General features: G+C 35.8%; 1 protein-coding gene across 10 annotated transcripts in view; it reads right to left on the bottom strand.

Moving 5' to 3' along the window:
- Positions 1–27,704, bottom strand: part of WDFY3 (WD repeat and FYVE domain containing 3) — a 278,494-nt gene that overhangs the window by 136,722 nt on the left and 114,068 nt on the right. For all 10 annotated transcript variants that reach the window (XM_078445957.2, XM_078445959.2, XM_078445953.2 and 7 more), the window contains 7 exons: positions 26,484–26,593; positions 22,322–22,483; positions 11,776–11,968; positions 10,350–10,536; positions 7,592–7,758; positions 1,870–2,337; positions 787–888 (listed from right to left, as the gene is read on the bottom strand). In XM_078445957.2, coding sequence (XP_078302083.1) covers positions 787–888; positions 1,870–2,337; positions 7,592–7,758; positions 10,350–10,536; positions 11,776–11,968; positions 22,322–22,483; positions 26,484–26,593 — 1,389 coding nt within the window. The remainder of the gene's footprint in view (positions 1–786; positions 889–1,869; positions 2,338–7,591; positions 7,759–10,349; positions 10,537–11,775; positions 11,969–22,321; positions 22,484–26,483; positions 26,594–27,704) is intronic.

Below are 27,704 nucleotides of genomic sequence, written 5' to 3' on the forward strand. Positions count from 1 at the left end.
CAAATAGACATGCGTGTGTTCACTAGCTCACTTATTTGTTCGCTCACTCATTCATCCATTTGTGGCTTCCCATAATACTTAAAATACAATTCACATTCCTTGGCATGGCCTAAAAGGCTCTCTATGATCTGAACCCAGCCTATTCATCTCGATTCATCTTCCCAATACTCTTCTCGAACTGTATTGACATTGTTGCCTGACAGATTTCTGATGTTGGCTAAAATTTCAAGTAATCTTTTTTTAAGAGCAAGAGCGGTATTTTACAAATACAAGTGGACTGTCAATGGATGGGCAGAAAAGAACTAAAGAGAAGTTGAGGCCAAAGATAAAGACTTAATAAATCCATTTTACCTGGGAGAAGCAAATTTTATTAGAGAATCACTTTTCAATACTTCCTTAAAGATGTAACATTATAATACTTCAAGTTGAATTACTAAAAATTAAGAAAATCATCATAGAGAGCAGATATTTTGGAAAATATTTAAGCAAAGTCATTCAACTAAGAGTATAATATGTAAATAAAAAAAAACAACCTATTTCAAAAACAAGGCATACTATAAACAGCAATAAAATATAAGAACATATTTTGAAATAATAATGTTACATACTTTGTCAATAGACTTATAAAGGTTGAAAGTCTTGCATTTCTACATAGGATGGAACCATCACTGAATCAATAGTTTTTTCTATAAGTGATAAGGACATTTCAGAAGCAAGAATCATTAGAGAAGACAAAATCAGAGAGAACACTCTCCGAAAGCATTTGCTAGTAGCCTGGCTAGTCACCTGCATTTGTGTTTGATCCTTGAAGCAGCACTGTCAAGGTCTCCATAACCAACAAAGCCAGGTGTTTTTGGTCTTCAACTGAACTATTATTTCTTGAGTCCCCTAGGAAAAAGGATCAAAGGTTCAAATCACAAAAGATTGTATGCTTATTTTGTTTTTGATTCAGGTTTTTGATAATTTAATTATTTCTTTAATATTCACTTTTACCACTAATGCAATTGATATAATGCAACCTTTAAAAATGATACACATGTCCACCGGCTACCAAAATAAAGTCAAAATCAGTGTTCACAGGTTTTATTTTGGTGTGGCTAGAAAGTCACAACTGTCTAACAAATATTAAAAAGGAAAATGTCAACACTGGGTGATATATGAATTGCTGAGTCACTAGATCATTCACCTGAAACTGATATAACACTATATGTTAACTGGAATTCAAATAAAAACTTAAAAAAGGGGGGGATGCCAAAGTTAAATGTATTTTTCTCACAAAGGATTTCCTAATCAAAGCAGTTAACAAGAGGATGCTAGATTTTAAGGCACCAAAGAGAAAGAAAAGTTTATGAATAGTGCATCTATTCAAACTATATTAATTCAACATATTTAATACTTAAATGCCAGAAACTGCTATGCTTTTATCGGATTTATTAGAAAGGATGAAAAATATCAAATTTACGGTACCTAAATAATAATACATGTGTATATACATAACATCACTAAAAAGATATATATATATATTTTTGTTCTCTGTAATTAAAAACATTTTGAGGCACCTAAACTTTCCAAATCTTTCTCGGATCTTTTTAAATTCCCTCTTAGAAGCAGAAAGTAGCAGCCATGAGTCATGTGGACCATGTTTCCCTTAATTTTTACCGTAAATTCTTTTCTACTACAATGGCCCCTGCTCCTTCCCAATTCCCTAACAGAAGTTGAATGAACAAGTTAACCGTGTGAATTATTTGCAAGGATATCACAATGCAGATGAGTAAGTCATTAAATCTATAGCCAAATGAATGGCAAAACATGAACAAAACATGCTGCCCAAACCCTTTTATCATAAAAAGTGAATGGAAAATGCTTTACCTTGTTCATTTAGTGCCTGAGTTGGATCCTTCAAGAGAGCAGCATATTTGTGCAAAAGGTTTACCATGACCTCCAGAAGGCCCACCTCCCTGAACACATCTTTAAATATGTAGTCATGTCGTGTAAACTTAAGAAGCGTCTTCATTGCAATAATGCTACAGTGGTAAGAAGAGCTAGATTTTAAGAGGATGCTAACGCTAATGAGTTCTTTACAAGGGATATAATTCAAGCTAAAAACAACAAACTCCAGCATCTCAAAGTATTTGCTTTGTACTTCTGGGAGCTTAGAAATCTTTTCTGCAAACTGTGACAGTGTGTGCTGTGACTCCAGGATGAAGTAATTGGCATTGTCAGCCATGTAAATATTGGTGATGGCATCAAGAATGATTTGGGCAAGGAAGTTGGTTTTTGCTTTTAAAAATGCATTCTGAAGAACTGCAAAGGCTTGGATGTTTCTCACACTGTGACCTAAAATGGAAAACAAGAACACAAAAGTAGGTATTATGTGACATTTTAAATCGTGGCAAACTAGTCTATTTAAACAGATCATGAATTGTAATATTTATCAACTATTTACTAAGAACACATCCCGTTTTCACAAAAAGTCTTAAATTACTTACTAATTAGCTTCAGTCATTTCATTAAAAATAACAATACTGATTAAACTTTTAATGCATCATTATGAATATTCCAATTCAAGAATAGTATATGTTGAAACGTTAGACTGTTACAGAGAATAAAGCATGTTATGTAAGCACAGGCTTCAGAATTTGGAAATGTGCAGGGATTTCACTTCTTATTATCTGCAAGACAGACCTGGTCTGTAAGAACAGTTACCTCTCAAGAAAAAACCTTTAGCCTGAAGCCGGAGGCCAGGGAGCAGCAAGAATGCAGGCAGGAAAACAGGGGTCTGAAAATTCTCTAAGTTCCAGTTTTCCCTTTATAATTACTACACTAGAACCTCCATAAATTTTAATTTGAAAATTTATTTTGTTTTTAAGCTAGAAGTGCAATTTCTTTACGTATATGTTTCTTAAAGCGATTTATGGCTAGCTATTAGCTATATTTTTAAACATCTGATTTTCAAACACACCAACTTAAAAAAAATCTGTATACATGGCTCTTGTGAGGCAAATTAATAAAAATAATTATACAGAAATTAACATGGAAAGTATGCGAAGCACCTGAAAACAACTGTTTGCCTCTAAAAACTGTCCCCAGCCCCACAACTATTAGAAGTATAGGTCATTTGTTAAATGACCAAAAAATTAACATAGTGTCAAGAAATTAACATAGTGCCTTAAAGAAAAAGCTGGATTTTTAAATGAAGACAAACAGGGACGCCTGGTGGCTCAGTCAGTTTCGGCTCAGGTCATGATCTCAAGGTTCGTGAATTTGAGCCCCACGTCATCAGGCTCTGTGCTGACAGTGTGGAGCCTGCTTGGGATTCTCTCTCTCTCCTTCCTCCTGTTCCTCCTCCACTTGTGCTCTTTCTCTCAAAATAAATAAATAAACTTAAAACATAAAAAAAAAAAAAAAAACTAAAAAGAAGATAAACACAGAACTAGAAAAACTAATCCTGGCTTGGACATTCTTTTTAGTATATATACATATATATATTTTAACATTTATTTATTTTTGAGAGACAGAGAGTGAGCGGTGGAAGGGCAGACAGAGAGGGAGACACAAAATCAGAAGCAGGTTCCAGGTCTGAGGAGTCAGCACAGAGCCCAATGTGGGGCTTGAACTCATGGACCACGAGATCATGACCTGAGCTGAAGTTGGAAGCTCAACTGACTGAGCCATCCAGGTGCCCCCTGGCATGGACATTCTTTAAAAAATGAAAAGGACTGGAAGATTTAGTATTGTTAAGATGTCAATTCTCCCCAAGTTGATTTACATTCTAAGTATTCTCAGTCAACTCTCAGGCTCAGGCTTTTGTTTTTTGTTTTCAAAATTTGACATGATTAAATTTATATGGAGTTCAAAGGATATAGAAAAGCCAAAGTGATTTTGAAAAAGAAAAGCAAAATTAGACAATTTAAAATGACTCTAAGACTTATTTTAAAGATACAGTAAAAAGAAAAAAAAGATACAGTAACCAAGAAATTATAGTTTTGGCTTAAGGACAGACACACATTGATCCATGGAGCAGAACTGAAAAAGAATCCCAGATATATGTTTGTACATGGTCTCCCCCCACCCCCTTTTTTTTATTTTGAGAGAGAGAGGTAGAGAGAGAGGGAGGGAGAGGAAGAGAGGAGGAGAGACAGAATTCCAAGCAGGCTCTATGCCATCAGCACAGAGCCCCACATGGGGCTCGATCTCACAAACCATGAGATCATGGCCTGAGCCAAAATCAAGAGTCGGACGCTTAACTGACTGAGCCACCCAGGCACCCTATACATGGTCTTTTCAACAAAAGGTCTTGGATACCCATACTGGAAGAAAAAAACCGTATTCCCTGCCATATACAAATATTAACTTAAAATGCATCACAGATGTTCATATAAGAATCAAAATATGAAACTCCTAGAAGAAAACACAAATTTTATGGATTTTGGGTTAAGTAACATTTTTTCAATCTGAGGTCAAACCTACAAAATATTTTTTTTTAATGTTTATTTATTTTTGAGAGAGAGAGAGAGAGCGAACACGTATGCACGAGCTGGGGAAGGGCAGAGAGAGAGGGAGACAGAGGATCCAAAGCAGGTTCTAGGCTCCACGATGACAGCAGAGAACTCAATGTGAGGCTCAAACCCAAGAACTGTGAAATCATGACCCGAGCTAAAGTTGGACACTTCACCAACTGAGCCACCCAAGTGCCTCCCTACAAAATATTTTTAAAATGATAAACTGGACTTTATCAAAATTAAAAGTTACATTCTTCTAAAGATGCCACTAAGAAAAAAAGGCCAAGTTAAGATCGGCAAAACATACTATAACACAAAAAATACATGTATCTTATAAAAGATTTATCCAGAATATCTAAAGAACTCTTAAAATCCCAGAATGAACAATCCTATCAAACACTGGGCACAGAGATCTGAACCCAAGTAGAGATACAAATGGCAAATAACACATTAAAAGATGCTCAAAATCATTTAGAAAAATGTAAATTAGAAAACACAACTAGATACTACTACATACTCACTAGATTACCTAAATTAAAAAGACTAACACCATTAGTGCTGCTGAGGATGTAAAGCAAATTTTCTTACATTGCTGGTGTGAGTACTTCAGAAAACAGTCTGGCAGTTTCTTGTAAAGTTAAATATTCATTTACCATATGACCCAGCAATTCTACTGCTTGGTATTTACCCCAAAGAAATGAAAATATATGTCCCCACAAAGACTTGCTTCATATAAATGTTCACAGTAGCTTTATTCATGATAGTTAAATAAATGCTGTCAATTGGTGAATGGGTAAACAAATTGTGACATATCCAAATGAAATACTATCCAAAAAAGGAACTTCAGATACACGAGATAATATGAATGAATCACAAAAGTGAAAGAAGCCAAATACAAAAAACTACATACTCTATGACTCCAGTTTATGAAATTCTAGAAGGGGCAATACCAAAGGAGATCAATGGTTGCTAGCAAGTTGGTGGGAAAGCAGGGACTGAATGGAAAGGGAAACAGGTAAATTTTTAGAAGGGTGGGCATATTCCATATCATGATTATGGTGGTGATTGCACAACCATATGCCTTTATGAAAATGCATCAGATTCAACACTAAAAATTGACAAATTTTAATATATGCCAATTATGTCTCACCTATTGACCAGAGAAAAAAGACATTCCATACTCTCTTTATGTGAATAGAGCTATCTCCTTTAGTCAGCACAATAACCCTACAATGCAGGCCATGGGATATAGCTATCTTTTGAGTTATAACTGAAACTCAAAATGATCTATCCTGACCCATTCATTTTATAGAATATTATATTAATTTTTCTGAAGAAGAAAGTGATATTTAGAAAGGTTAGATAACTCACAATCATATGAATTCTGATTCTTAGGGCACTGTCCTTTCTAGTTAACCTTGCTTTCGTTGACATTAGGTCACTGGATTCTCACAGTTAACCCTGCAAGGTTATGTATTTTACTATCCCAGTTACAGATGGGACAATATAAGTAAGACATACGAGGAAGGTTAATTTTGCTGCATTAATTCTCTCATTGCAAAATTATGCGAATATAACCAGCTATTATACCACTATCATGATCGGATTAACCAAATGAAACAATAATAAAGTTTAAAATTGGAAGAATACTGTGAAATATTTTTAAATTGACTCAAATAGTTGTAGAATAATCAAGCTACAGTCTGTAAATTAGAAGTTTTTTGAAAGTCCTATTTTTTTCTTAATAATTAAATAAAATGAAACGCTTAACTACTCAGTAAGATATGCCTGGATTTCTACTTACTGCACAAAGACTCACTTGAAGAGTTCTGTACAACCTAGAGACTGACAGTACAAGTCACTGTAGGAAGTCTGTCTGACAACTCCAACCTAAGTCATAACTTTTCAATAGAATTTTCTCCAGCGAATTAAATTTAGGACTTTCTAGTATATCCATTTATTCTCACTGAAGAAAAAAATTTATAACCATTGACTTCTATGTCATAAAATACATAGCTAACATACTGTGGAATTTAAACAATCACACATGTTGATATTTTCTGGCTAAATTTTATGCCCAAATATCATAACTATATTGAGTATTTAGTGACAATCACAGGAAAGAAACTATGAGAGGCCTTGAGGCTTATTAGATTCCATAACAGTTATTATGCATTTAAAATAATAGGGCACTTGGGTGGCTCAGTCGGTTAAGCATCTGACTTCAACCCATGTCATGATCCCCCGCATTGTGGGTTTGAGCCCCGTGTCAGGCTCTGTGCTGACAGCTTGGAGCCTGGAGCCTGTTTCAGATTCTGTGTCTCCCTCTCTCTCTGCCCCTCCCTGTTTGTACTCTGTCTCCCAGAAATAAACATTAAAAAAAATATTTTTTATAAAAAAAAATAAAATAAATAAACAGTAAAACTAGCTTGCACTCTTAGGTAACTAAATGTTATTAACTAAACAAGGTTTCTTAGTAAAAGAATCACTAGATAAGGAGTCAAAGTTAGGAAATCTGAACTATAAAATTTATTCTCTGACCTGAAAGAAATAATATAACTTCTTTATACCTACATTTGCTCAGTTTTACAATATAAGCACTTGCACCTTATGCTTTCTATTTATATCTTCTAGAGAAAAACATGGCAATCAGCGTGTTACTCAAGTTCCAACCATGTAAATTAGAAATGCTTTAGCATGCCAATGTTCAAAAAAGGCATGTTCCGACTGTTGTTTGAATGTTAAGGTGAAATATTAAGATGTAAATTTCACTGATGTTATAATATTTTCATTATATATACATATGTGTATATATGTGTATGTATGTGTGTGTGTGTGTGTGTGTGTGTGTATATATATATATATATATATATATATATATATATATATATATTTGAAGTATTTGATCTGCTAAAGACTGTCACTTAAGAACTTGCACCATAAAGAAACCATAAACTCTAATGAAAAAAAGCATATTACCTTTACACATGTAACATAAAGAGAAATCAAAGTCAAACTAATTTATTCTGTCTCTGTTTCTCTGAGTGGCTCAAAACAGGGGAAAATAACAATCAAAAAAAAGGACTCACCTTTGCCTGCAGGCTGAGGTACTGCAAATCCAGGCAATAGAAAGGGTGCCCCTGTGGTAATACCAGCTGGTTTTAGTTCATTGACACCATATGTTGTTAGGGAAGTTATCAGATTAACCAGATCTTTCAAGGCATCTTTGGATTCTGCTTCTTTTGCTTGTTCCAATCTAGGAAAAGTATGATTTAGTAAATATTTTTTCTCTCTTGTTGTATTTTCAAATTTAACACAGAAAGAAAATTTCATTTTGTACATGCAATAATATATAAAGCACTCCAAGAGGTTTCATCGTACAAGTTTTCCTATATAAAAACATACTATTTTTTAAAATCTATAAATTTTATTATAAGACATTACACCATAATGAAAGAAAATTATATTAAATAGTCTAAAGACCTCATATATAAGTGCTGATTTTACATTTAACAGTGTTATTTTAGATAGCTCACTTTAGCCTTTGGTAGAAAGTATCTACAAAATAAAAGAATTAGAGGCGCCTGGGTGGCTCAGTCAGTTAAGCGGCCGACTTCGGCTCAGGTCACGACCTCGCGGTCCGTGAGTTCGAGCCCCGCGTCCGGCTCTGTGCTGACAGCTCAGAGCCTGAAGCCTGTTTCAGATTCTGTGTCTCCCTCTCTATGACCCTTCCCCGTTCATGCTCTGTCTCTCTTTGTCTCAAAAATAAATAAACGTTAAAAAAATTTTTTTCAAAACAAAAGAATTACATTAAATCTCTCTTAAGTTTCCTAAATTTCCAAGGTTATGAAGTTTCACTGTTTACAGCCAAAAATTTTATTAACCATTTCTTTCCAAAGACAATTTCTGAGTTAACTTTCAAAAATTAATTTCTTGGAAAGTTTTAAGTCTTTATCTGTATTCATTAATTAATTCAGGTACTCATTAGAATACATTAAATAGTCCTGAGAGTCTAACAATTTTTTATTTTTTTTAAATTTTATTTATTTATTTATTTATTTATTTATTTATTAACGTTTATTCATCTTTGGGACAGAGAGAGACAGAGCATGAACGGGGGAGGGGCAGAGAGAGAGGGAGACACAGAATTGGAAGCAGGCTCCAGGCTCTGAGCCATCAGCCCAGAGCCCGACGCGGGGCTCGAACCCACGGACCGCGAGATCGTGACCTGAGCTGAAGTCGGACGCTCAACCGACTGAGCCACCCAGGCGTCCCCTAACAATTTTTTAAAACAATGTTTCTTTAAAAGAACATTTGGAGTCATTATGGAATTATTTCTTGACTGTGGCTTGAGAACACAAAATGGGGTGCAAAACTATCTTTTTTAAAGAGTAAGATTTACTGGGGCTTCCTAATAGAACTAATTATTCTCATTAAAATAAAACTGGAGAGGGGCACCTGCGTGGCTCAGTCAGTTAAGTGTCCGACTCTTGATTTCAGCTCAGGTCATGATCTCAAGCAAGGTTCATGGAACAGGGCCCTGCATCTAGCTCTGCACTAACAGCATGGAGCCTACTTGGGATTCTCTCTCTCCCTCTCTTTCTGCCCCTCCCCCCTTTCTCTCTTTCTCACTCAAAATAAATAAACTTCAAAAAAAATTAATAAAGCTGGAGAATGTACAAAAGTAGAAAAGAAATATGCTTAGGGTCATAACTTAGACATTTTGATATGGTTTATGTACTTTTTTATTGTAAAAAGTTTGGTCTTAATAGTAGTTATTTTTATACCATATAAAGAATTTTATAACCTGTTTTTTCCATTTACCAGTGTCAATACAAATGCTCTTCCATTTATATAAAATCTCTTTACATATTCTTTTAATGGCCATGAAGAGCCAACCACAAATTTGGGGAGAGAGAGAGAGACGGGGGACGGCCAGCAGAAATCAGAATTCAGAATCATTAATATGCATAAAGTTTTGCCTACAATATTCACAATTATATTTTTAGGATTAATAAACATAAGTGAAATTATTCTATCAAGAGTATCGACATTTTTGAGGCTCTTGATAATATCTGACCAACCTGTGTCCTCAGAGGATTACACCAATTAACACCCTCTAGTAATGTGAAAGGCTTATTTCATCAACTTTTATGTCCTCCTTTGTAAATTAGGGTATATATGCAAAATTCTCTTCTGGGAAGTTGCCTAGTAGTACTGGCAACTGGGTTAAACTGGTGTCACATATAAGGAGTTTACAAAATAGTACTGGTTTACAACAAACCAAATGATTTACAAGTAAGTAAAGAGCCAAAACAACTAATGAGGCATGAGTATTTTCTTCCTAATAAAATTCCAACCAGCCATTCTCCCAGGATATGTATAAAACATTTGGGGTGGAAAAGGGGGCTAGTGAAACATTTTGTTTTATATATACATTTGTAAGGTCTCATTCAATCTACATAATTATTCTTATTCACTGCATTAATAAACCATTGGTATAGTAAAATACTAAAAATGTAACTAAGTGAGAAGCGTTTACACTTTACGAACATGTTCATTAGTTCATCTAAGCTCTTTTTCCTCAGCTACCAAAGAGTACATACACTTTCACACCTAACCACTGACTCCACCAAGTTTGTAGCCCGCATTTGTCAGTTTAAACTCACTTTTTGTACTCTGTTGACAGAACAGGAATAAAAAGAAGTGATTAAAGTCAAGGGGATAAAGTATACATTAACTAAATCATTAATTCCTTTTTTTCCATAACCCCAAACCACGCTGTTCCCAATGATGAAAAAAACTGACTAGACATTTAAAATATGTTCTTAAATTGTGGGATTTTACCTAAGCAAGAGATCACAAAGGAAATTATATCCTTGCCATATCCGAAAATCATCCAAAAGAGTTTGGGAAACATCACTGGAATCTTTGAGGAAACAAGAAAGCCCAGCAAACATTTCAACAATTTCTAGGGGAGACAGGTCATCTGATTGCTGCATATTCTGAACACATGTAGATAAACATTCTTTTTCTGTAAGAATTAAGAATTAAATACATATTATTTATGTCAATTGCTTAAGAAAATTTTGATTAACTGTGTTTAATAAAACATTAAGTGAAACATTAAGTATTAATCTATGAAATATTATAAGATAAATGTTACACATTCTAAAAGTAAATATGATATATATATTCATTGGAAAAGCTCTGCCTCTAAGTAGTAAACAAAGGGTAAAAGAGGAAATGTTGGAAAATAGTTGACATTTATCTAGTTTTTACACCATATTTGGATATTTTTCATTAAACAAAATGCTGCCAAATGACATTTTTGAGCTTTTATATTAGTATAGTCAAAGAAAGAGAAAAAAACCCTATCTTCTATGTTTAAAAATAAAAATCCATAACTAGTTTAAAAGCTAAAATTAGAGTGAATATGGACAATGAGATACAGAAATACTTCGGGAAATAAAATTTTTTAAATTATGCTTGCACTACTTGTTACTCGTTTAAAGCAAAGTTGTACCTATTACTGACATTGGGGATTGAAGGCTTTTCAAAAAAGACTTTCTCATATCTGTAATGAAATTTATTTGTCTAAAAAAACCCGGTGTCATATAACAAAGGCTAAAAAGATTTAACACAGAAAAGGAGGCAAGAACATTTAATGAAGGATTGATGTTAGGTGAGTAAAAAAGTTGTATTAAAAATTATTTTGAAGGATTTTCAGGAAAAAAATATATAATAAGTGAAGTATTTGAGATGGTACATTGTCTTCTATTTAGACATTTAAATGTCTATAAAGACATTATAGCTGACACTTATATAGGACTTGAACAGAATGGATAATTTCTCCTTAGTGCTGGTAAAGAATCTACCTAATTTCATTTATGCTACATTGGATACATAGTTATCCATTTATGAAGTATCTTCAGAAAGGCTTTAAACTACAGTATCTCAAATATAGTTTTTTTTTCATAGAAGAGTAGGAAAGAATAGGCTGACACAGAACTTACATTATGATTAAACATTTACATGACAATGAAATTATTTCAAGTCTGTATATATCTATTGTTTGGAACATATAAAAATTTCTCACATTTGAAATGCCTCACAAACAAGAATATTTTTTTTTTCTCCTGGCAAATATAGTTTTTAATTTAAAATAGAACCTTTAGAGAACTGAGAAATAAAAAGCAATCTGTCATCATATGAAGAAGAGAAAACTGGAAGAAACGTAGAGCTCCTAAAATGAACATAAAGAAATATTCACCATGAATATACTTCACTACATTGACACTAAGACCGTGACGGGATATGGTCATAAGGACTTCTCCAGCACTCTTCCTCCACGGCAGGTTGTAGGGAGGGCACCAAGAGGTTATTGCACTGAATAAAAGCTGGAGATCATCTTTTTGAGCCAGCTCCTCCGCCGGAGAAACAAAACTGCAGAGTTTCACTAAGATCTAAAAAACACAAAACATATCTGTATTTAAATAAATGAATGGTTGGGTAAAGGGAGGAGCTAGAAAAGGACTACATCTGATGATTAAAAACCCTGAGAGTTCAGGGTTAGTATTAAGTGATATCATTAAAGCCACAATGATGGGTTCTCTACCTTAGGCAACATTAAAAAAGACACCTATAATTTAGAAGTGTGTTATGGTAAAACAGTAAGCCAGCCCTACTTTTATCAGCTCATTTAAAAAAAGAAAGAAAGAAAAAAAGAAAGAAAGAAAGAAAGAGAAAGAAAGAAAAAGAAAGAAAGAAAAGCCTTCTGTGTATCTATTCCTCTCCCTGGTATTTTTGCACACTGACTCTTTGAAACAGAATAAATCAACAGTAACTTTCGAGGTCAACATTTTAGTTTTCTAATTTGGCTCTTAGTTCTTAGTTTATCATAGGTGAGATGGAATTTTCTTCTCTAAAATGGACAGTTTTTTGGAGGTAAGAAAGTAAAAACAGGGGGCACCTGGGTGGTTCAGTCGGCTGGGTGGTTCCAACTTCGGCTCAGGTCATGATCTCACAGTGTGTGAGTTTGAGCCCCCTGTTTGTGCTGACAGCTCAGAGGCTGGAGCCTACTTCAGATTCTGTGTCTCACTCTTTCTCTGTCCCTCCCTGGCTCGCACGCACACACACACACACACACACACACACACACACACACTCTCTCTCTCTCTCTCTCTCTCTCTCTCTCTCTCTCCCCCCCTCCTTCCCTCCCTCCATCAAAAATAAATATTAAAAAACAAATTAAAAAAAAAAAGTAAAAACAGGTCTTTAAAAATACTTTCAAATTGTTACAATTTCTATACAAGTAGAAAGGGGTATTACAGTAATAAAATCATCCTAATTCAAAAGTGTCTTTCAATTACATCTAGTAGCCAAAAATCTTCTATGGCCTGGCTTTCAAAGAATATTCAAAACTTCTTAAACTTTAAGATGAAAACATATTCCTTAACTATGATTTGCAGAATACACATTACACAAGTGCTCAAAGCACTAAGAGCCACTACTTGCAGAATTCAGCTAGGGTTTTTTCTCTCAATGCATTTTTGTCTTTTAATCTTGACTCAGCTTCAGGAAAAGTGAAATTTTCTTCTCTTTGCTAAAATTTCTCATGTAAATATTTTTAAGTATATATACTATAAATAAAATAACTATAATTTACGTAAATTTTATTCTCCTGAAAGTGCCTAATGAAATTTGAGTATTTTACGATCTATGGGGAAACTGCTAAGTAGAAAAAAATAATTTTACATAGTTTTCATCTGTGGAAGCTAGGTTTTACCTTTCCTACTTCCTTCAATGAAAAATTTACTTCAGTACAAGGGCTTTCTAATCCATAGCTACCAAATTATCAGGATGGAAAAAAAAGGACTAAGAAAGAATTCAGAGAAGTAATATGTTTACAGCATCAGTAAATACAGGCATTCTACCCTCCGTCCCCCAACACACACACACACACATACACACACACACACACAAATGGTTGGAGAAATTATTGCCTACTAACTTAATAGGTATAATAGGTATTATATTTTCCCATATGTATTGAATGCAACAAAAAAAGATAATATGAAAAAAATAGTCAACTGTAGCATCATCGATGCTCATAAAGGTGTATTATCAACTATGTGATTATACATAGTAGATACATAAGGTATCTCTCCTCTGTTCTCAGAAGCAGTAAAAGCCTGTTTAACCTGAACCTTCTGGGGAATGACTTGGAGCCCAGAGGAGTCAGCACACTGTGGAAGGCCTTGAAAAAATCAACCTGCAAACTACAGAAGCTTGGGCTTGAAAAAGAGTTGTACAACATAGTGAAGGGGGAGCTCGAGGAATTGCAGGAGAGGGGGTCCTTTCTGAGAGTCAAGTGTAAGTGGGAAGTAACATGAACTGCTTTTTTATAAAACATTTCTAATATTGCTAAGAAGCAGGCCCATTAATAAACAAAAGAACATGCCAACATTATTGTCTATCTGTAGATTAATAAATAGGTAATTATTTTAATATATGCTCATTAGCATTGAGCTTTGGAAAACAGCTGCTTGTGATAAAGGGCCAACTACTTGTGTTGTAGCTCATGGTCAAATTGCTTTTTTCACCAAAATGAATGTTGAGTCAACAGACAAAATCTCAGCATGTTCTTTTTAAAGTACACATTTATGAAAATGTGCTAGCAGGTGGCATAGTACCTTAATAGGTATAATAGGTATTATATTTTCCCATATGTATTGAATGCAACAAAAAAAGATAATATGAAAAAAATAGTCAACTGTAGCATCATCGATGCTCATAAAGGTGTATTATCAACTATGTGATTAGAGAGATGGATGCCATTAGAGATGGCATCTAATCTGTAACATAAAAACAAACCCAAAAATAAACTACTGTTTTACAAATCAAATCTTTGTTCTCAAAAATGAACTGGATTTAATTCCTTAAATTTGTTGACTATAAAAATAACTAGTTCTTAAAGAGCAGGAAGAAACAACACCTAGGGACTTAATCAACACAGATACAAGCAAGATGTCTGAACCAGAATTTACAAACACAATAATAAGAATACGAGTTGGAGTTGAAAATAGATTAGAATCCCCTTCTGCAGAGATAAAAGAAGTAAAAGCTAGTTATGATGAAATAAAAAATGCTATAACTGCACTGCAATCTTGAATGGATGCCACAGTGGCAAGGATGGATGAGGCAGAGCAGCAAATCAGTGGTATAGAGGCCAAACTTATGCAGAATACCGAAGCATTTGAAAAGAAGAGAGACACTAAGGCAAAAGAGCATGATTTAAGAATTTGAGAAATCAGTGACTCATTAAAAAGGAACAACATCAGAATCATATGGGTCCCAGAAGAGGAAGAGAGAGAAATAGGGGTAGAAAGGTTATATGAGCAAATCATAGTGGAAAACGTTCCTAACCTGGGGAAAGACACAGACATCAAAATCCAGGAAGCACAGAAGACTCCAAGTAGATTCAACAAAAACCGACCATCAACAAGGCATATCATAGTCAAATTCACAATATTCAGGCAAGGAAAGAATCATGAAAACAGCAAGGGAAAAAAGTTCTTAATCTATAAGGGAAGACAGATCAGGTTTGTAGCAGATCTATGCACAGAAACTTGGCAGACCAGAAAGGAGTGGCAGGATATATTCAATGTGCTGAATCAAAAAAAATATGCAGCCAAGAATTCTTTATCTAGAAAGGCTGTCATTCAAAATAGAAGGAGAGATTAAAAGTTTCCCAGACAAACAAAAATTAAAGGAGTGTGTGACCACTAAACCAGCCCTGCAAGAAATTTTAAGGGGGACTCTCTAAGGGGAGAAAAGATGAGGGGAGAAAAAAACCCACAAAAGCAACAAAGACTAGAAAGGACCAGAGAACACCACCAGAAACTCCAACTCTACAAGAAACATAATGGCAATAAATTCGTATCTTTCAGTACTCACTCTAAACGTCAATGGACTAAATGCTCCAATCAAAAGACATAGGGTAACAGAAAACAAGATCCATCTATATGCTGTTTACAAGAGACCCAATTTAGACCTAAAGACACCTTCAGATTGAAAGTAAGGGGACAGAGAATCATCTATCATGTTAATGGTCGATAAAAAGAAAGCCGGAGTAGCCATACTTATATCAGACAATCTACGCTTTAAAATAAAGACTATAACAAGAGATGAAGAAGGGCATTATATCATAATTAAGGGGTCTATCCACCAAGAAGACCTAACAATTGTAAATATTTATGCTCCAAATGTGGTAGCACCAAGTATATAAATCAATCACAAACATAAAGAAACTCATTGATAATGATACAATAGTAGGGGACTTCAACACCACCCTTACAGCAATGGGCAGATATCTAAACAGAAAATCAACAAGGAAGCAACAGCTTTGAAGGACACACTGGACCAGATGGACTTAACAGATATATTTCAGAACATTTCATCCTAGAGCAGCAGGATATACATTCTTCTCCAGTCTACATGGAATGTTCTCTGGAATAGATCACATACTGGGAGACAAATCAGGCCCCAGTAAGTACCGAAAGATCAAGATCATACTGTGCAGACATTCAGACCACAACTCTATGAAACTCAAAATCAACCACAAGAAAAAAATTGGAAAGGTAACAAATACTTGGAGACTGAGGAACATCCTACTAAAGAATGAATGGGCTAACCAAGAAGTTAAAGAGGAAATTAAAAAGTACATGGAAGCCAATGAAAATGATAACACCACAGTCCAAACCCTCTGGGACACAGCAAAGGAGGTCATAAGAGGGAAGTATAGAGCAATCCAGGCCTTCCTAAAGAAGAAAGGTCTCAGACACACAACCTAACTTTACGCCTTAAAGAACTGGAATAAAAACAGCAGATAAAACTCCAAACTAGCAGAAGACAGAAAATAATAAGGATTAGAGCAGAGATCAATGCTATTGAAACCAAAAAAAACAGAACAGATCAATGAAACCAGAAGCTGGTTCTTTGAAAGAATTAACAAAATTGATAAACCACTAGCCAGTTTGATCAAAAAGAAAAATGAAAGGACCCAAGTAAATAAAATCAAGAATGAAAGAGATCACAACCAACACAACAGAAATAAAAACAATAATAAGAGAATATTATGAGCAATTATATGCCAATAAAATGGGCAATCTGGAAGAAATGGGACAAATTCCTAGAAACATATAAACTACCAAAACTGAAACAGAAAGAAATAGAAAATTTGGACAGACCCATAACCAGTAAAGAAATTGAATCAGTAATCAAAAATATCCCAAAAAGTAGAGTTGAGGGCCAGATGGCGTTCCAGAGGAATTCTACCAAACATTTAAGGAAGAGTTAACACCTATTCTCTTGAAGCTGTTCCAAAAAATAGAATGGAAGGAAAACTTCCAAACTCTTTCTATGAAGCCAGCATAACCTTGATTCCAAAACCAAAGACCCCACTACAAAGGAGAACTATAGACCAATTTCCCTGATGAACATGGATGCAAAAATCCTCTACAAGACATTAGCCAACCAGATCCAACAATACATTAAAAAAACTATTCACCATGACCAAGTGGGATTTATACCTGGGATGCAGGGTTGGTTCAATATCTACAAAACAATCAATGTGACATGTCATATCAATAAAAGACAAGAACCACATGATCCTCTCAATAGATGCAGAGAAAGCATTTGACAAAATACAGCATCCTTTCATGATAAAAACCCTCAAGCAAGTAGGGACAGAAGGATCATACCTCAAGATCATAAAAGCCATATATGAAAGACCCACCACTAATATCATCCTCAATGGGGAAAAACTGAGAGCTTTCCCCCTAAGGTCAGGAACAAGACAGGGATGTCCACTCTCACCACTGTTATTCAACATAGTATTGGAAGTCAGCCTCAGCCATCACACAACACAAAGAAATAAAAGGCATCCAAATTGGCCAGGAGGAGGTCAAACTTTCACTCTTTGCAGATGACATGATACTCTGTATGGAAAACCCAAAAGATCCCACCAAAAAATGGCTAGAACTGATCCATGAATTCAGCAAACTGGCAGGATATAAAATCAATGCACAGAAATCGGTTGCATTCCTATACACCAACAATGAAGCAACAGAAAGAGAAATGAAGGAATCGATCCCATTTACAGTTGCACCAAAACCATAAAATACTTAGGAATAAATATAACCCAAGAGGTGAAAAATATATACACTTAAAACTATAGAAAGCTTATGAAAGAAATTGAAGACACAAAAAAATGGAAAAAGATTCCATGCTCCTGAACAGGAAGAATAAATATTGTTAAAATGTCAATACTACCCAAAGCAATCTATGTATTCAATGCAATCACTATCAAAATAACACCACCATTCTTCACAGATCTAGAAGAAACAATCCTAAAATTTGTATGGAACCAGAAAAGACCCCGAATAGCCAAAGCAATCTTGAAAAAGAAAACCAAAGCAGGAGGCATCACAATCCAGGACTTCAAGCTGTATTACAAAGTTCTAACCATCAAGACAATGCAGTACTGGCACAAAAACAGACATTCAGATCAATGGAACAAAGAACCCAGAAATGGACCCACAAACATATAGCCAACTAATATCTGACAAAGCAGGAAAGAATATCCAATGGAATAAAGACAGTCTCTTCAAGTGGTGCTGGGAAAACTGGACAGCGACATTAAGAAGAATGAACCTGGACCACTTTCTTACACCATACACAAAAATAAACTCAAAATGGATGAAAGACCTAAACATAAAACAGGAAGCCATCAAAATCCTCAAGGAGAAAGCAGGCAAAAACCTCTTTGACCCTGGCCACAGCAACTTCTTACTGAACACGTCTCCGGAGGCAAGGGAAACAAAAGCAAAAATGAACTACTGGGACCTCGTCAGACTAAAAAGCTTCTGCACAGAGAAGGAAACAATCAGCAAAACTAAATTCCCAACGGAATGAGAGAAGATATTTGCAAACAATATATCATATAATGGGTTAGCATCCAAAACCTATAAAGAACTTATCAAACTCAACACCCAAAAAACAAATACTCCAGTGAAGAAATCAGCAAAAGACATGAAAAGACACTTCTCCAAAGAAGACATGCAGATGGCCAACTGACACATGAAAAAATGCTCAACATCACTCATCATCAGGGAAACACAAATCAAAACAATGAAATACCACCTCACACCTGTCAGCATGGCTAACATGAACAACTCAGGCAACAACAGATGTTGGCGAGGATGTGGAGAAAGACGATCTCTTTTGCCCTGCTGGTGGGAATGCAAAGTGGTGCAGCCACTCTGGAAAACAGTATGGAGTTTCCTCAAAAAATTAAAAATAGAACTACCCTACGACCCAGCAATTGCACTACTAGGTATTTATACAAGGGATACAGGTATGCTGTTTCGAAGGGGATCACGCACCCCAAGGTTTATAGCAGCACTAGCGACAATAGCCAAAGTATGTAAAGAGCTTAAATGTCCATCAATGAGTGAATGGATAAAGAAGATGTGGTATATATACACAATGGAGTATTACTCGGAAATCAAAATGAATGAAATCTTGCCATTTGCAACTACGTGGATGGAACTAGAGGGTATTATGCTAAGTGAAATCAGAGAAAGACAAATATCATGACTTCACTCATATGAGGACTTTAAGATAAAAAAACATGAACATAAGGGAAGGGAATCAAAAATAATATAAAAACAGGGATGGGGGACAAAACATAAGAGACTCTTAAATATGGAGAACAAACAGAGGGTTACTGGAAGGGTTGTGGGGGGGGGGGGGATGGACTAAATGGGTAACGGGCATTAAGGAATCTACTCCTGAAATCATTGTTGCACTATATGCTAACTAACTTGGATGTAAACTTAAAAAATTCTTTTTAAATATAAAACAAAAAATAACTAGTTATTATTCAAAGGCAAAAGGATTTTCAGAAATAATCTCATGTAATCCTTTCATTCTATACAATAGAAAACCGAAGAGTCTATATCTCATTCCTCTTCTCCCATACACTAATCATACCTACTTGCAGGGACTATGTCATTAAGGATAGCCAAGTGCGGCAGCGAACTAACTGGCCATATCAACACACACACACAAAACAAATAAACAAAAATCTAAACAAACAGAAAAAAAAAATGCCTACATGAAGCAGTCCCAATTGCTAAGGTTCCAGGAAACCATGTGTCACATAAGATAAACACAGGGATTTCATCTATCATAAACAATATGTTTTCTGAAAACATTTAATATGTTTGTCTCCATTGGTGTTTGATAGCAGTGTCCGGCCTGTGATGAGAAACTAAAACAAGGAAGTGACGCACTACAGGACACTGGACTAGGCAATGGGAAGAGCCAGGCTCCCATTCCTGCCACACATCTGCTATGGATCACAGCCTCAGCTATTAGTTTCTGTAACCAGGTTTTTTTTTTTTTTTTTTTTTTTAATTTTTTTAAATGTTTATTTTTGAGAGAGAGAGAGAGACAGAGACAGAGCATGAGTGGGGGAGGGGCAGAGAGAGAGACAGAGAGAGACAGAGAGAAGCAGACACAGAATCTGAAGCACTCCAGGTTCTGAGCTGTCAGAGTAGAGCCTAAGGCGGGGCTCGGTCTCTTGAACTGTGAGATCATGACCTGAGCCAAAGTCAGACACTTAACTGACTGAGCCACCCAGGCACCCCTAGTTTCTGTAACTGTAAGTGGTGACTTTCATTCATTTAAATTCTCTTGGAAGTTCCTTTTGGCTGTAACATTCAATGGTTCCAATATGCTAAAATGAATCCACAATTAGTTGGAGACATCCACTGCATTCAGATACTGAAAACATTTTTTTAAGTTTTAGAAGAAATCTTTGCTATACTTATTTAGTATTAAATACATAAAAGTCAGCTTACATTTATTGTCTAAGGTATTAATTAGTTGTTTAGAAAGGCTTTGTGGAAATAGGGTTTACTAGTCTAATAAGCAAAGACTAACCCACTGTATTCATTAGCAACGTCTTAAGCAGCTTCAATTCCTATGGGATTTACTCCTTTGTTCATTTCTATTGCTTTTCTCACCCAATCTAATTCAGGACTCAGATAAACCTAACGTCTACTCCTATTTCTGCCATTTGCTCTCATCATCATTTTTTAGAAAAACAAAACCTCTGAAGTCATGGGCTGTCTTACAAGTTATATGAGATAATGGATTCTACCTAGCCACTAGCAAAAAGTATCTAAGAAATCCAATGTTCAATAAGTATTTGTTGAATTAGTTCTTTATTGATAATCCTGTCTTTTCCTTTCTAAAACTGCCTTAGTCTCCCTCTCTCCAGTCCTTTCATCGCTCACACGTCCACAAAGCGCTGCAGCAAAGACCCCAGTACTGTGAGATGCACTCGTCATTGGCACCCAGCTCCACCTTATCTACTGCAGACCCACTGCTCTGTGCTCCCTCTGCTACTCTCACTGATGGTGGTGGCTGCGGTGGCAAGAGCAGCCATCACAGGGACTTGTAGGTCATGTCTACCACATCCTGGGAACAGCACCATTGCTCTGTGTATTATTTCATTTAATCCTCACAAATCCCTTTGGGTACGTATCATTTATCTTTACTTTAGAGGTGAGAAATCTGCATCTTAAGTTATATAATTTCAGAGAACTGGATTCAAACAGGTGTGGGGTTTTTTTTGTTAACGGAGGTAAAAACACGTAACACAAAATCTATCACCGTAATCCTTTTTGGTAACAGTAGTGTTCATTACATGTACAATAGATCTCTAGAACATTTTCATCTTGCAAACCTGAAACTCTATACCCACTGAACAAAACTTCTTGTTACCCCACTCTCCAGCTCCTGGCAACCAGCATTCTACTTGCTAGGAGTTTGGGCACGTTGGATACACAATAAGTATAATGATACAGTATCTGTCCTCTTCTGTCAAACGTGATTTTAAAATACCTGGCTCAGTCGGTTGAGTGTCTGACTTCAGCTCAGTTCATGATCTCATGGTTTGTGAGTTCGAGCCCCACGTTGGACTCTATGCTGACAGCTCGGAGCTTGGAGCCTGCTTCAGATTCTGTGTCTCCCTCTGTCTGCCACCAACCCCCCCACCACCACCCGCATTCTGTGTGTCTCTCTCTCAAAATACATAAACATTAAAAAGTTTTTAAATATTAGTCCCACGGACAGACTATATTCCAAATGCGTGTTGTTGGTCTTGAAAATTTTCTCCCAAGGAAGGATATCAAAATGATGGCAAAATTTCTAGGCTAACTAACAAAGGTCTATTTAAACCTTGGTTAGCCACCAGTGCTATTAAAAGTCTGAACAGTGGCAACAGTGGTAAAGAAGGATTTTACAAGCAGGGAGCAGAGGAGGTGGCAGCAGTCACTAAAATAAACTGCCTTTTACAAGTTAGAGATTTATAGGCTAGGAATCCTATATTTAGACATCAACAAACAGAATTTCTTATAAGAAATATTACCCCAATGTAATATGATAGTCAATAAAAGTTTCTCTTGCTTAGCAGTTCATTTTAGAGATTGTATTGCTGTATCAAAGGAAAGCTTAATAGTTGAATCTGTTCAGAGAAATAAACTTGTTAATGGCTTGTTCCATTATCCTCAAAAGAAATGTTCAGAGTCAAGAAATGTGACAATTATATGAGATAAAGTCAATAATAAAGAGCATGGAATACTATAAAAAAAAAATGGAATAAGCAGAACATCTCTTTAAGGAGTGCACCTGTTTCACTTTAAATAGACTGGTATTGATGGCCAGGCCAACAGCACCTTCCATACCTGTACAAAAACTTTCTGGAGTAGTCCACGACGTTCTGCTAGAGGTAGCTCATTCTGTGCACCTCCAACTGCCTCAGGCACATGTGGAAGGTCAAAAAACAGATATAAACATTTAACCAGGGTGGAAGGCACTGACATCGTTGTCATGCAGTCCACGGTTTTCTGGAAAACAAACCAATAAATAAGTGAATAGGGAGACAGACAGACATAATTGGAACAGCTAAGTAAGTTCACAAATATTAATCCAGAATCTAAATCATTAACTCACAAATTTTAAGCCAGAAAATTATATATCAAAATAACTTTTTAAATGCCTGAAAAATTAAAAAATGACTCCATGCTGACAAATACTCATTTTCCATTTGGACAAATCCGCTTTAATCAGATATTGAGATGGGGCTCCTGGGTGGCTCAGTGGTTAAGCGTCTGACTCTTAATTCCGGCTTATGATCTCACCATGGTGAGATAGAGCCTGCATCACACCCATCCCTGCTGCCTGGCACTGGGCATGGAGTCTGCTTAAGATTCTCTCTCTCTTCCTCTACTCTCTCCCACTCACACAAATGCACTCACTCTTTCTCTCTAAAAATACATACATATGTGTGTGTGTGTGTGTGTGTGTGTGTGTGTGTGTGTGTGTATTGAGATGTGTTTGTTATTTATTAGATTTGCTATTTTTTTATTAAAAGGCAGCATGTTTCAAAGCAAATGAACTTTTGGATTTAGAAAAAAGAAATTCAACCATAAACTTGGGCAAACTAACTTTGCTGGACCTCAGTTTCCTTTCTTATAAAATAAATATAATGATAATAGGTCTTAGAGTTAATGTAAGCATTATATAACAAATCTGAGATATATTAAGCACTAAGTTATATATTAGTAGTTGCTTTGCTATCACTTTTATTATTATTAAACATTCTTGGGGTTGGAAGGACACTTGAAGGATACAGGTAACACTGAAAAATCTGTGTATTATTTTCAACAATTTCTAGAGGAAGAAAGTCCACCTTCTTATGGTGAAATTTCATTATTCCTAAGAAGTATGCTATAATAATTGCCAAATTTTTTTCATGGTCCAGTTTGGAACAAAAAATTTCATACACTGGAGATCAACAGGCTGGTGTCACCTTGTCACCTGTATTTAGTTTATCAACTTTTTAATCAAACATTCACTGAATGCATAGGGTATGTCTGGCAGTATGTTGGGAACTGGGCAGGAAACGACAAAGCACCCCTGCCCTTCAGAAGACTGTGGTCTATTAGCAGAAACAGGTTATCAATAACTATGAAAAAGGAATGATCAACACTACCAGGAATGAAGAGGAAAAGTATAGAAATTAAGAGGGGAAAGATCACCTGAAGATACATAGAAGGTTGAACTATACGACACACTTACTGTATGATCCTTACTTTATACATGAAGCAATTGAGGCTCATCATTGAGATACCCTGCCTTAGGTTAAAGCTGGTTAAGTGGTCCACAAGTGTATATGCCCAGAGACCTATGTATCATATGGTCTCCCACTCTGGTCTGACTTTTATTTTGCTGGCCTTGGAGAACCAGTGAAGTATTACAAAGCAGTAATGGAACCAGATATCAGAAAATTCGCTGATGGTTATATAGATCTAAATTAGATCTAAAGAGCAAGAAGGCCAGGGTCATTAGGAAACTAATACAGAAAACCATATGAGAGATGGGGCTTGAACTAATGCAGTAGCAGGGTGATAGAGAGGTGAGAGGACCCAAAGAACAATCCCTTGCATAATCTGGTCCTTAGTCTAAACATCCAGTAACATTTCCTGCCTCTAAATATTTCAAAAACCTTTTGCTGTTCCATGACTGATTATTTCTAGATACCCTATGTCTCTATACATCTGATGCTCAGTTTAAATGTCTGCCCATGTCTGAAACTTTAATTCCTCATCTTTCCTCCCCCCCTCACCTACAAAATTTATAACTCTCACATTTCTATTTTCATAGCAGTACATATATCCCATGACTGCATTTTATAGTACTGTCATTCACTCCATCTCTGTCATCTACATGTTGATTCAGGACGTTTTAGTCATCTCTGTATCTCACTGCTATCAACAGAAAATGGCATATAAACATAAAAGTCAGCTCCAAATATAGAGCACTAAATTTTCTCTTAAAATACCTTTTGCTAGTTAGATTATTACTAGCTTTCTGTTTTCATTAGGCAAATTGGTATGATTTTTCAGTTTCATTTTATAGCAGAGTATAAGCATAACTTGGTATCCAAACTGATAATTGGCAACATTTGTAATTTTTAAAAAAGTGATTAGGTTAAGGGTCATCTAGGTGGGTCAGTCGATTAAGCATGTGACTCTTGATTTTGGCTCAGATCATGCATGATCCCAGGGTCGTGGGAATGAGCCCTGCATTGGGTCGAGCCCTGAGTCGGACTCTGCACTGGGTGGGGAGCCTGCTTAAGATTCTCTCTCTCTCCCTCCCTCTTCACCCCACTCCCTGCTTACGATCTCTTTCTCTCTCTAAAAAAATGTTTTTTAAAAAAGTGATTAGGTTAATCCATATTTCCTGACTTTCTAGTATGTGTCAGATATTCTGGTAGGATACACTTTCTGTTCACACCTGAGAAAGACAGCATCTACAAAGAATAGGAATAAGACTTAGAAATATCACAATTAAAATGGTTACTTTACATGCTATTTTAAACCAAACCAAATTTTGGTACAGTAATATGGCGGCATTTATAGCTAGCATCAATAGCAAATAGAATTGATATTTTGATAGGTTTTTGGTATGGTCACAGATACATGGAAACAGTTGGCCACTTTAGGACTATCTGAAGGTGACATAGGATAAATAAACATCTCAATTTGCCCAGAATTTAGGAGTTGTCTGGGATGTGGGGCTTCTGGGCCGAAATCTGGCAAGTCCCAGGTACATCAGAGCAACTTGGTCTGATTCCTTTTGTGATGTTAAGAAACAAACAAACATAAACCAGCAAACAAAAAAGGGAAACATTATTCTAAGGGGAAAAAAAGCCTAAGTGCTACTACTTTAGGCTAATGACTAGCTTCAGGATATGGTTACTAAGAAATATGCATCGTTTCTGCTGTGGCCCACCAAGGTATATGACTCATGTCACAGCCACCTCTGTAAATTCCATTATTAAATGATGTGAGTTGTTTGAATCATAATTTAGACAAGAACCATTCTCAAGACAGGTACTAACTTTGATAGGTAATTCTACTCTGAGTTTTAGAAGGGTGAAACACATCTTTCTTTCTTTTTTTTGTTGTTAATGGTTATTATTATTATTTTTTTTTGAGAGAGAGACAAAGAGCACATGCACACAAGTCGAGGAGTAAAGAGAGAGTGAGAGAGAGAATCCCAAGCAGGCTCCCCGCTATCAGCGCAAAGTCTGTTGCAGGGCTCCATCCCACAAACTGTGAGGTCATGACCTGAGCTGAAATCAAGAGTCGGATGCTTAGCTGACTGAGCCACCCAGGTGCCCCTGAATCAAGTTCTTTCAACCCCAAAACATCACAGGCCAAAAGTCAGGTATCCAAATAGCTGATAACTGAGTACATGCAACAGAAATTATGGCAGATGATTAAAGGTGGTTTAGAGAGGGGGAATAAAAGGAATCTCCAGAATAAATCAAGCGGGAAGGCTATATATATTATCCTGAAAATGTCACTATTCCCCTATTTTCCATAAAATTTAGAAGAATTTACAAATACTTTTCATGTCATTTGTTCCTTATTAGTGAAGTAAGGTCAGATGATTCTTCTAAAGCAATTTCCCTGATGTGGGTTACAGAAGTGTTGGTTTTGGCCAGATGGAGCCAGAGCTCCCAGGCTATCGGCCTACAGTCCCAGAAGTCCATTGCTGTGCCCCACATGCTGTACTAATGGTATCATGCTCTCTGTGTGTTATGACACAGACGAAATACACCATTCAAGTTAGGCATTTCCTCAGGTGTAAAATTTGTAGTAACATAAACCTCCTCATGAGATGTTGTGAGAAGCATGAAAGCATATGTTAGAAGGATTAAGAATATAATGATTACCATAAAATCTTATTTGGATATGATGATACATTTAGTTTCACAAAATTCCAAGAAGATAAAAAAGGAAGTCAAGTTATCAAACATGAAAACAAAGAACTTACCTGACCAGAGGATGCTAACAAATTAATTGTTGTCAGAAGCATCCAACCTCTACTGGCTTCTTCACTCTGATTGATTTCTAGGAACTGGACTATGGCCCGACTTGCAGCTTCTATAAAACCAAAGGAAAGCCATGAGGTGGGGGAAAATCATATATAAAGAAGTTCTTCCTTATAACCTGTCAAAAAATGATCATTTACGAAGCATGTGCTTTAAATCAGCACTATTACATGCTCTATGTAAACTATGAGAAAAAGAGCAATATTTTAATGGTGTATCTAGGCCCTTACAGCATTATTATCATATTAATACAGAAACACAGAAATCAACCTCTATATTATAGGGACAGTTACATCATGAGCTAGTTGAAAAGAGTCATGAGAAAGGTAAAATTTGAGCTAAACGTACCTGGCAAACAAGGATATGTTTGTCTAGGAAGTGGGAGGGAAAGCAGGGAACAGAGAGATTAAAAGCACAGAATTAAAACAAAAGTGTAAATAGAAGACTGAGCCTAATATGTAAGATCAAGACAAAGAACTTTAATAACACTGGGTTAATATTCTACAAGAGCATTTTGAGAATTAGAGTCTACTATCAACAGTAGTGGTAGAAAATTAAAGTCAAATTATGAAGGAAAAAAAGTCAAATTATGAAGGATTACAGCCTTAATCTAAAGGCTGTATTTGACTCTCTGGGCAAGAGAAAGTAAATGTAGTTTCCTGAGCAAAGTAGATGATAAAAGGATTACTCTAAGACTCTTCACTAGTGAGTATAAGACAGACTGGAAGGGCAGAGACTCTGGTGGACAGGGAATAAATCAGGAGGCTGCCCCAGGGATACACACAAGGGGTGACCTGAGCAGCAGCTGACAGTAGGAACGGTGAGTGTCAGTCATAGAACTGCACTGTTGGAAGAATCTGTCAACGTAAATTCAGTTGATTACGCCTTTAGAGGTAAGGATAAATGGACAAATCCTTAAACTGTGCACTTCATTTCATCAGCAGAGTCCATCAATTTTTCTATCAATATATGGGATAAATTAAAGTTGTCAGAAAAGGTGTGCAATCTGTTCACTTACCAAAACCAACCTGGTAAGTTGCTAATGTACACTTAACACACATCATAAAAATGCAGAATAAACAGAATTTAGGTTGCCTTACAGGTATTTTTTCTTCCATTTAAGACAATCAAGATAAAAGTATGTCATCAAATAATTGAGTGAA

Source organism: Panthera onca, chromosome B1 (genome assembly GCF_046562875.1).
Source record: "Panthera onca isolate mPanOnc1 chromosome B1, mPanOnc1 haplotype 2, whole genome shotgun sequence".
In the NCBI taxonomy this organism is placed as follows: Eukaryota; Metazoa; Chordata; class Mammalia; order Carnivora; family Felidae; genus Panthera; species Panthera onca.